Source organism: Heloderma suspectum, chromosome 4 (assembly GCF_057233095.1).
Source record: "Heloderma suspectum isolate Gila_16-S chromosome 4, 16-S_ref, whole genome shotgun sequence".
Taxonomy (NCBI): Eukaryota; Metazoa; Chordata; class Lepidosauria; order Squamata; family Helodermatidae; genus Heloderma; species Heloderma suspectum.
In genome coordinates this window covers 281,289,597-281,300,908 of record NC_139461.1, presented here as the reverse complement: position 1 = coordinate 281,300,908, position 11,312 = coordinate 281,289,597, and the positions used below count along the sequence as shown (strand labels likewise).

Here is an 11,312-nt window from a genome sequence, read left to right as displayed (position 1 = left end):
TCATGTCTGGTGTATCACATTTATATCTGGTAGATGAAGTTTTTATCAGTTCATCTTCCATCATGGCTTCCACCTATAGAATCTGGGGAATTTTTGTTGAGGCTGTTGATGGGCTAAAGCCCCCTAGCCCCCAACAGAGAAACTCCCAGGGAGATGGAATGACTGTTAAATCAGCAATTAAATGTGCCCTTTGGCGAGACCTACCTGTCCAGCATAATGAAAAACCAGAAAAACAAGAATCCCAGCTATCTTCCAAAATGCTGGTGCTGGAGCTGCTGGAGCTTTTGCACATACAAAGGTATGTGCAAAAGACCATAAATGTCCACCTTGCTCAGCTGCAATGATGCAGCTGACACTCAATCTCTATTTTCACTAATAATAATAATAATAATAATAATAATAATAATAATAGGCTATGGTTCTTTTTGCTCATGATGAGAAACAAAAAAGAGCCAACCACCACCGCCCTACAGTCTTTCAGCCCAGAACCTCTTTGACAATATGCCTTGAAACTGATTAGAATACGTGAAAAGGCTGGGGTCTGCTCAAATTACATTCTCTCTGCTGTGGCTTTGCTCTATTTTTTAACAGGTCAACAATAAGGCAGAATTTTTCAGAATGAAGAATGATCAGGAATGAAGAATTATCAAGAATCATAAGCCAGGGTTTGTTCTTGGCTTATGATTCTGACTTGTTAGGAGAGCAATAAGGCAGGGATCTCAGTTTGGATGCAATGCTAAACAAACCATGGGCATGTATGTCTTCTGCAAATGTTTGTTCTTTTGCAAACCTTGGCGTTTCCCTGAATCTGCAGGCACCATCTTCTTGTGCATGGGTCCTGCTAATTTGGCTACATAATGGCAAGCAGTGTCCTCTGAAGTTCAGACTTAAGATATAACAACTTGACTTCAGTGAATTCAGGTTACATCTTATTGTTATGATCATATTATGCTGATCTTCTCTTGCCTACACAGGCTTTTGATTGATTTCCAGGCCCAATTCAAAGGGCAGGTTTTGAACAACAATGCTTTACATGGCATGATAACTCAGTCGACCATCATCTGGAACATATATACTTCCTATGATTAATTTTTCCTATTCATCCATTTACTTTTAATAATATAAACTTTCTTTCCAAGTCTAAATATTGTTTGTCTGCCATCCATTGTAATTTCGTCAAATATATCCTCACATTTCTTGATTTTTTTAGTCCCATAAGCAGCAAATTGTGCTCCTAAAAATCTATTCTTTAACTCCATCCATCAAAGAATTTGTATTTGTGGATCTGGGGAGGTTGAGGATGTTTCCCACTATTTACTAAGATGTTCCCTCTGTGGCCATCCTAAGCATAAATTTCTTGCTATTATTGTATTACTATAAGATATAAGATGTAGTGATGGCCACCAATTTGGATGGCTTTAAAAGGAGGTTAGACAAATTCATGGAGGAGAAGGCTATCAATGGCTACTAGTCCTGATGGCTATACGGTACCTCTGGTATCAGAGGCAGTAAGCCTATGTACACGAGTTGCTGGGCAACATGGGTGGTAGGGTGCTGTTGCACTCATGTCTTGCTTCTGGATTCCCTATCGACAGCTGGTTGCCTCTGTGTGAGCAGAATGCTGGACTAGATGGACTCTTGGTCTGATCCAGCATGGCTCTTCTTATGTTCTTACTTTCTTATTATTTTATTATGATTTCGTATGTTATGAGTCATTTAACAAATATAATAAAACAAACAAATAAAAGAACCTGCATAGAGACCACAGCACTGCTATAGCATATGCATTTTACAACTGTATATCACTTTTGTACCACTTCAGCTGCCATTATGGTTTCCTCTCCATAATCTTGGGAAATGTTTGGTGGGGATGCTGAGGACTCTTTGGTAGAGGCCCCTACCACAACCCCCCGCCCGAGAACTTCCAGACTCCCCAGGGAGAGGGATTGACTGCAAACTCTGCAATTAAATTTGGCCTTTGACTAGATCTTCAGGTATATCGTAGTAAAAAGCCAAAAAGAAAAAAAAAGACTCCTGGCAAACTTCCCAGAAGAAGCTGTGAGTCCTTCCAAAGGTATGTGCGAAAGACCATAAATTCCCACCATGGCCAGCTGCAATGAGTCAATTGAGACACAATTGCTAACAACACCATGAAGCTGACTGGTGTTTTCTTCCTCATTGGCTTCTTCATCTTGTGTGTGGAACTGCCTTCGTCTTGCCACACTGCAGGTGTCCCACCTCCAGAAAAAGGTATGTCCTGACAGCAACAGTTTCTAGCCTGACCCTGATGTGATGAGAAGATTCCCCTGGCCATGACGTTTGGTGGCCAGAGGCCCGGAATTGAGGTTCAAGGCCTCAGTTTAGTTTCTGTCTTTGAAATAGTTGGAAATAATGCTGTTCTCCTGCTGTCTCTTTTGAGTTTTATCTGCTATTTGCGGTTTTTTTAGTATTTAGGTTTACTATGTGTTATGTGATCTAGTATTTATATTATTTTACACTTTTTGATTTGAATTGTATGTCACCCTGCAGTATTCAAGGTGAAAAACATAAATGATGCAAACCATCCTATTATGCAAGCATGTAAGCAAACAAACAAACAAACAAAGAAACAATAAATGAATATGTACCTTAAAGAAGAGGATTACCTCCAAACTGGTGAAGACTGATTGTCTTACCCATTGAAGAGCTTGTCATCACAGGAAACTGGGGATGGGAAACAACAGTCTACATAAAGGGTCGCCCACAGGGGTGGGCTTTTATTTATTTCTTTTTTGAAAAGATTTCTATACCATCCTTTGCAGAGTTTCCAGGGCAATTTACAAAACAAGATAAAATACATTTAAAAATAAAGAAGTGTACTAATGTATTAAAGTCTGGGAAAATAAAATGATTTTGCCTAGTGCCAAAAAGATAACAATGTTGGCACTTCTCTAGGGGGGAGAACTTCATAAACGGGGTGCCACCACAGAGAAAGTTCTCTCTCTGCTCACCACTTGCCTTCCCTCAGATGCTGGGTAGATCTGAAAGAGGAAAATGTTCTCAATACATGGGCAGCTTATTATGGGGAGCAGGCATTCCTTCAGGTATCTGGTCCTAACCCATTGAGGACATTTCAATAGTGGTGAGGTATGTTCCCACCACTGAGTTTCTGAATAGTCTTCAAATGCAACCCCACATTTGAGTAGTCTATCTTAGATGTCACCAGACCATCTATAACTTGGCCAGCATTACTAACAACAAAGCTAGCAGAGATGACAGTATTCCAGCTGAGCTATTTAAAATCCTCAAAGATGATGCTGTTAAAGTGCTGCACTCAATATGCCAACACATTTGGAACACTCAACAGTGGCCACAAGACTGGAAAAGGTCAGTTTACATTCCAATTCCAAAGAAGGGCAATGCCAAAGAGTCTTCAAACTACCGTACAATTGCGCTCATTTCACATGCCAGCAAGGCTATGCTCAAAATCCTACAAGCTAGGCTTCAGCAGTATGTGAACCGAGAACTACCGGAAGTACAAGCTGGGTTTCAAAGAGGCACAGGAACTAGAGATCAAATCGCCAACATTCGCTGGATCATGGAGAAAGCAAGAGAATTCCAGAAAAATGTCTATTTCTGCTTCATTGACTATGCTCAAACCTTTGATTGTGTGGATCACAACAAACTGTGGCAAATTCTTAAAGTGATGGGAGTACCAGACCACCTTACCTGTCTCCTGAGAAACCTTTACGAGGGACAAGAAGCAACAGTAAGAACCGGACATGGAACAACCGATTGGTTCAAAATTGGGAAAGGAGTACGGCAAGGCTGTATATTGTCGCCCTGCTTATTTAATTTATATGCAGAGTACATCATGAGAAATGCTGGGCTGGATGAATCACAGCTCGGAATTAAGATTGCTGGGAGAATTATCAACAACCTCAGATACGCAGACGATACTACCCTAATGGCAGAAAGTGAAGAGGATCTAAAGAGCCTCTTGTTGAGGGTGAAAGTGGAGAGTGCAAAAGCTGGTTTGAAACTCAACATTAAAAAAACGAAGATCATGGCATCTGGCCCCATCACTTCCTGGCATACAGAAGGGAAAGAAATGGAAGCAGTGACAGATTTTACTTTCTTGGGCTCCAAGATCACAGCAGACGGTGACTGTAGCCATGAAATTAAAAGATGCTTGCTCCTTGGGAGGAAAGCTATGGCAAACCTAGACAGCATAGTAAGAAGCAGAGACATCACCTTGCTGACAAAGGTCCATCTAATCAAAGCTATGGTTTTCCCAGTAGCAACGTATGGCTGTGAGAGCTGGACTATAAGGAAGGCTGAGCGCCGAAGAATTGATGCTTTCGAACTGTGGTGCTGGAGAAGACTCTTACCAGTCCTCTGGACTGCAAGGAGGTCAAATCAGCCAATCCTAAAGAAGATCAACCCTGACAGCTCATTGGAGGGACAGATACTGAAACTGAAGCTCCAATATTTTGGCCACCTAATGCGAAGAGAAAACTCCCTGGAAAAGACCCTGATGCTGGGAAAGACTGAAGGCAAAAGGAGAAGGGGACGGCAGAGGATGAGATGGCTAGATAGCATCACCGATGCAATGAATATGAATTTGAGCATACTCCGGGAGGGAGCGGAGGACAGGAAGGCCTGGCGTGCTATGGTCCATGGGTTCACGAAGAGTCAGACACGACTTAACGACTGAACAACAACAACAATTTGCTGTATGCACAGTTATAATATCATTTGCACATCCTGAGAAGGAGGAACACTGCTCAGACGGGGGTGGGGGAACGGACCTAGAATTTCATATGTGAAGGGTAGCATACCACATTCCTTTTAGCATTGACCCTTGTGGTATTCATCAAGGAAATAAGTTTGTGACAACAGAAATTATAAATAACAGACAAAACCAAACAAAACCAAACAAAGCAACTTGAGCTGCAACAGGGGGTCCTAATCTAAAGGTATGGCACCATTTGGGGGGTTGAGCAATAGCTGAAGTCTGTGTGGATCATGACTGTATATTTGGATGACCATAGTCAACATTAAGAACATAAGAAGAGCCCTGCTGGATCAGACCAAGGGTCCATCTCGTCCAGCATTCTGTTCACACAGTGGCCAACCAGCTGCCGACCAGGAACCCACAAGCAGGACATGAGCATAACAGCACCCTCCTACCCATGTTCCCCAGCAACTGGTGTACATAGGCTCACTGCCTCTGGTACTGGAGGTAGCACATAGCCATCAAGACTACTAGCCATCAATAGCTTTTTCCTCCAGGAATTTGTCTAACCCCTTTTAAAGTCATCCAAATTGGTGGCCATCACTACATCCTGTGGCAGTGAATTCCATAGTTTAACTATGCGCTGTGTGAAGAAGTACTTCCTTTTATCTGTCCTGAATTTCCCACCAATCAGCTTCATTGGATGACCCTGGGTTCTAGTATTTTGAGAGAGGGAGAAAATATCTACCTCTCCACATTCTCCACACCATGCATAATTATTGATAGCCAAATATAAATATTGATATACAACTTTGGGTTAGTAGGAGCCTGTTTTAATTATCATTTGGAGGAAACCAGCTGCCCCTTTAGAAGAGACAGAAGAAATGAACACATTGGGGCAAATACTTAATTTTCACTGCACCCTTGAAGTATTCTCTCTTTTTGTTTCTGTATGGGTGTAGTCCCCCGCCTTTCCTGCCCTGGTAGCCAGTTCTCAAACCAGCATTTCTAACTGCCCAGCACCCCTATGGGTGTCTTTAAAACTCTTCCATTATATTCTTTCAGTGAAACCTGGAGTTTGTCCACGCATCAGTGCCATCTGTCATGGACCTGTTGGAAATCGCTGCACGGGAGACAATGAGTGCCAAGCCCAGTACAAGTGCTGCCCTGGCTCCTGTGGCAAAGCTTGCATTCTGCCTGAGCAAGGTACTGCATTCAGCTCCTGACTCTTGGGGTCATAGAATCATAGAATCAAAGAATCATAGAATAGTAGGGTTGGAAGGGGCCTATAAGATCACTGAGTCCAACCCCCTGCTCAGTGCAGGAATCCAAGTCAAAGCATCCCTGACAAGTGGCTGTCCAGCCTCATCTTGTATGCCTCCAGCGTGGGAGAGCCCGCCACCTCCCTAGGTAATTGGTTCCATTGTTGTATTGCCCTAACAGTCAGGAAGTTTTTCCTGATGTTTAGCCGGAATCCAGCTTCCTGTAACTTGAGCCCATTATTCCGTGTCCTGTACTCTGGGATGATCGAGAAAAGATGCTGGCCTTCCTCTCTGTGACAACCATTCAAGTACTTGAAGAGCGCTATCATAACTCCCCTGAGTTTTCTCTTCTCTTCCCAGTTCTTTCAGTCTCCTTACAGGGCTTTGTTAAAATTCAGGGAAAAATAGAAGAAGCTGACTGGATTATGGCAGAAAACCTCCCTGGAAAAGGCCAGTGTCTTTCCCACCACAAGAAACCATGAGCCAGTGTCTTTCCTACCACGGCATATTTCCCTACCTCCCTTCTTGTAGTCAGCCACAAGACTGTACAACCAGGACTGGGCCTTCAGCCATCCTGATTATGTGTCTGGGTCAGTGACTAACCAGGAAGTAAGTTGACTAGTTCCAGAGCAGCTTTCCCTCGACCTGACGGGCAGTGGGACTTGTCTCTTGAAAAGGAGAGTGGCCGCTCTCTACAGGTGAATCCCACCACCCTGCCTCCCCACCATTATCGCTGATCACAGATGAGGAACAGGGGTCATGCTGGCACCCAGGGTTCATCTTGCCATCTCTTCCAAAAAGTGCCCAATAATTGTAAGGCTGCTGTGACTCACTCAGTTGTTACTGCAGTCACTTCATGTCCCAGTGCAACAACTCCCACCGTGCCAGGAGTGTGACGTACTGGAGATCCAAGACCCCAGAACACAAGTGCAGATGAGGAGGAGGGGTCATGCAAAGGAAGGAGAGGGCCCCTCCAAGATGGCAGCAGCAATTTCTCCTTGCCAATCACTTGGTGGCAAAATCCAGCTGAGCCCCAGTTCTGCAGCACAAGCTTCTTTGTCACATATCCTGAACTCTTTCTGTTTCAGTGAAACCTGGTGCCTGTCCACCACAATATATACAATGCCGAATGGTGTATGAAGATCAATGTAAGAAGGATGGGGAATGCCAGGGGCCCAACTGATGCTGCGAAGGTTTTTGTGGGAAGGAGTGTCGCGCACCAGAGAAAGGTACTGGACTTGCCATGACTATACGACTCTTAGGGTTCACTCCACTTTTCTATAGTCCCCAACATTTTGGACATTTCTAGTTAGGTCCAGTGGAGGCTGGTGGCTCCAATTTTGGTGGGACTGTGTATCCAGCGTGGGTTTTGGTCAGACCCAGTAAGAAGTCTAAAGGAGATATCCAAGATGTGGAACCTATTTTGGGGATAGGTTTCAGCACCTTAGATAGCTCCATTAGAGTTCTGGCTGGTTCTGACTGACACCCAGAATGGATTCGTTGCCCCACCAGAATCGGAGCCACCGGCTTGCACTGGTTAGGTCAATTTACGCATGTGTGCATCACAGTGATGAGTGTGCTTAATGAAGCAGCTGTAATGATTTAGAAAGTTAGAACCTATAACTGACTTTCAGATGTGCAGTTTTGCCACTCTAGGCTGGCAGATGGTATTGCTCTGCAGATAAGGCAAGGGCAGCTGACCACATTCTGAGTATATACACCAGGCATCGCCAATCCATGTTGTTGTTCAGTCGTTAAGTCATTAAGTCCGACTCTTTGTGATCCGATGGACCATAGCATGCCAGGCCTTCCTGTCCTCCGCTCTCTCCCGGAGCGTGCTCAAATTCCATCGGTGATGCTATCTGGCCATCTCATCCTCTGCCGTCCCCTTCTCCTTTTGCCTTCAATCTTTCCCAGCATCAGGGTCTTTTCCAGGGAGTTTTCTCTTTGCATTAGGTGGCCAAAATATTTGAGCTTCAGCTTCAGTATCTGTCCTTCCAATGAGCACTCAGGGTTGATTTCCTTTAGGATGGACTGATTTGACCTCCTTGCAGTCCAGGGGACTCGTAAGAGCCTTCTCCAGCACCACAGTTCGAAAGCATCAATTCTTCGGCGCTCAGCCTTCCTTATAGTCCAGCTCTCACGGCCATACATTACTACTGGGAAAACCATACCTTTGATTAGACGGACCTTTGTCGGCAAGGTGATGTCTCTGCTTCTTACTATGCTGTCTAGGTTTGCCATAGCTTTCCTCCCAAGGAGCAAGCGTCTTTTAATTTCATGGCTACAGTCACCGTCTGCAGTGATCTTGGAGCCCAAGAAAGTAAAACCTGTCACTGCTTCCATTTTTTCCCCTTCTATATGCCAGGAAGTGACGGGGCCAGATGCATGCAGGTGCCAGTGTTACACCACACCTGAGATGTGAGAAGCAGAAGCACACCCACTAGGCCTGGTGTGGAATGTGTTTCTTTTGTGGAAATGATGGTCTTTGCCTTCAAGATTCAGAAATGTGGCTGTTGATGGAATCTTTCATTGTAAATGTATCATGCTTATGGTCACTGTTCTTTGCTACAGAAAAACCTAAAAACTGCCCGTCAGACATTACAAAATGTGACAAACACGAACCGTATGAGTGTAACAATGATTCTGAGTGCAAAGGAACAAAGAAGTGTTGCTTCTCCAAGTGCGCCTTGCGCTGTGTGGATCCACGCTAAGGTACTTGAAGTAGGGGGTGCTGTGGTCATGAGTGGAACCTCTGCAATGATCCAGGTTCACTGAGGGTTATGGTTCTGTGGTTGTATCCTGGTTTAACCCCTCCCAAACGATACTATGCCATGAAACCTGACTCCTCCCCATGTCTTTCTTCCATGTGCATGTCTTAGTTTGCTTCTTCTAGTCATAGGAAAGGTCAGTGATGATGCATGGCACTGACGCTTCGTGGCTGTGGGCAATCCCACTGAGCCAGCAAGATTTTAACAGGCTTTGCCCACATGCTTTAAAGAACGTCTTGCCAGCCATAAGCTCTGGAAACACATCTTAGAAGAAAAGAAAAGTGAAATTCCCCGGCCTCGACACATCCCGTGGTTCTCCTTTGCTTGTGTGGATTAGCAATATATACACAGCACTAAAAATTGTATTCAAGGTGGTTAGAACAAAGCAAACGAACTGGAGGATCTAGATACATTTTCACTGGGAATCTAATCTGTAAGAGAAAGCACGAAAGGAAACTCAAACTGATATTCTTCTCTGTCCAGAGGTTGAAGCATTTCCTTGGTTATAGAGTTTATTAATTAGAGTCACTCTAGAGACAGTATATAATCAGTTCACACCTCTGAAAGTTGATCCCCATTTTTTCTGCCAGTTCATTTCCAGTGATTCTTTTGTAAAGTTGCAATTTTACAGTTCATAGAAGAGGAGACACTATCTTGCATGAGACCATGCACAAGAACCACAATGTGTGGAAGTGGGCCAGCAGCCCAAAATGACTTTGCATTGTGGAAAGACCTGTTTTCATTCCCCGTTTTTTCCCTAATCACTTTTTCTTCCTCCAGGATAACTTCATCTTCATCCATAAGAGAGGAGCAGCATCAGCAGTTACGTCACTATCTAGGCTGTCCCTACAGGGTCGTGTTGATTTGAAGAAGTGACTCTGATGAAACTACCAATAAACTTCCCTATGCTACAGCTTTGCCATTTGTAATTATTCAGTGCTACAGTTTTTTCTTTCACACTTTATACTGAGTAATGATCTGGTTATGATCTGGTTAACCAGATGAATGAAGTCTGTTGAAAGGAGGTGAAGACCATCCGAGAAATGGTCAGGGCCTTAAGTGGCAGAAACATATAGCAGATAACATACCAACACAATACTTGACTAGCTGAGTTTCTGTTTATAATGATCAGAGGAGAGGGTTGAAGTGTCAGAAGAATATTGGCTCATCTAGAACAGTCCCAGACTCCATGACAGCGGCATCTTGGGACAGGGAATAAGCCACAGGGGACTGTGGTGATCATGCAAACTGGCCCCGAGAGAGAAAAGCAATGAAATAAAGAAGGGAGGGAGGAGAAAATTAAATTTGTGATGGTGATCTAAAAAACATATAAGATATTAAGACCATTATTGGCCTGATGGAATTCAAAATGAACACCAGTCACCTTTATTGCTTGGGGCCATAGGCTACCACAATATACATAAAAAACAACAACAGTACAACTACTTATTATATATACATACATACATACATACATACATCCAACAGAGACATCCCCCCCATCTTTGGGATTAGGCATGTATTTTCCTGGCTGCCAAGGCAAATTTTGCTACCTGGGCAGTGGTAAAAATATCAGTGCCAGAAAGGAAAGCACGTATCTCATCTATGATTTGGGGGTTGGACTCGATGGCCTTGTAGGCCCCTTCCAACCCTACTATTCTATGATTTTATGATCTAAGAGGGGTCGGTTTGACAGGGAGAAAAGGATAATAGCAAGAAATTTATGCCTAGGATGGTCATAGAGGGAACATCTTAGTAAACAGTGGGAAACATCCTCAACCTCCCCGGTCCCACAAATACAAATTCTTTGATGGACTGGAGTTAAAGAATAGGTTTCTAGGAGCATAATTCACTGCTTGTGGGACTAAAAATTCAAGAGATGTGGTGATATACTGTATTTGAAGAACTTACAATGGATGGTAGGCAAACAATATTTGGACTTGGAAGGAAATTTTATAGCATTAAAAATAAATGGATCACTAGGAAAATTAAGAATAGGAAGTATATATGCCCCCAAACAATGGTGAACTTTGTTTCTATAATTCCCCCCCCCCCGATTTAACTGATTTTGCTGGAGGTGAAATTTTGATTGCAGGTGATATGGAGTATTAAATCCTGATATGGGTAAATCTAACGGGGGAAAAAAGCAAAGGAAATAATTTATACAACAGGAGGACAGAGAACTGATGATTTGCAAAGTAGGAAAAAGTTATGATGCCCTCAGGGCAATTCCTGGACTTCACAATAGTGTCTAACTTGGTGATCGTTTAGCTCCCTGCTGGTGCTGCACTCTGCCAAGCAGTTGGCCAGCAGATGGGATGCATCATGCATGCTCTGGGAGAGAGGCAGGGCCAGGTGCTTCACAGCATGACACCTGTTGCATCATGACACAGCTGATGTGGGGGAAAGCCAGGCAGTGCCATGGCTTGTTAGGCCCTGGGTTTGGTAGCCTGTGGGAGTGCAGGCCTCATACAGGAAATGTACAGCAGTATGCGGGCTCCCTCACTGACTGTGACTGTGCAAATCACTGACTTCCCATCCTGGTGGTGTGACTTGTCATAA

At 43.8% G+C, this 11,312-nt stretch overlaps 1 protein-coding gene across 1 annotated transcript; it reads left to right on the top strand.

The window, feature by feature from the left end:
- The first annotated feature begins 2,150 nt into the window (after positions 1-2,150).
- On the top strand, positions 2,151-8,693 carry LOC146348776 (WAP four-disulfide core domain protein 18-like). The gene is made up of 4 exons (XM_084851684.1): positions 2,151-2,250; positions 5,783-5,923; positions 7,164-7,208; positions 8,554-8,693. Exons 1-4 carry the CDS (start codon positions 2,151-2,153, stop codon positions 8,691-8,693), a joined length of 426 nt encoding a protein of 141 aa, XP_084707810.1.
- The last annotated feature ends 2,619 nt before the right edge of the window (positions 8,694-11,312 follow it).

What these genes read in the sequence shown, in the direction of transcription:
- LOC146348776 (XM_084851684.1), top strand. Translation starts at nt 2,151, where the DNA reads ATGAAGCTGACTGGTGTTTTCTTCCTCATTGGCTTCTTCATCTTGTGT. An exon ending in TGTCCCACCTCCAGAAAAAG is followed by an intron (nt 2,251 to 5,782) that starts GTATGTCCTGAC and finishes ATATTCTTTCAG; the next exon opens with TGAAACCTGGAGTTTGTCCA. An exon ending in GTGTCGCGCACCAGAGAAAG is followed by an intron (nt 7,209 to 8,553) that starts GTACTGGACTTG and finishes TCTTTGCTACAG; the next exon opens with AAAAACCTAAAAACTGCCCG.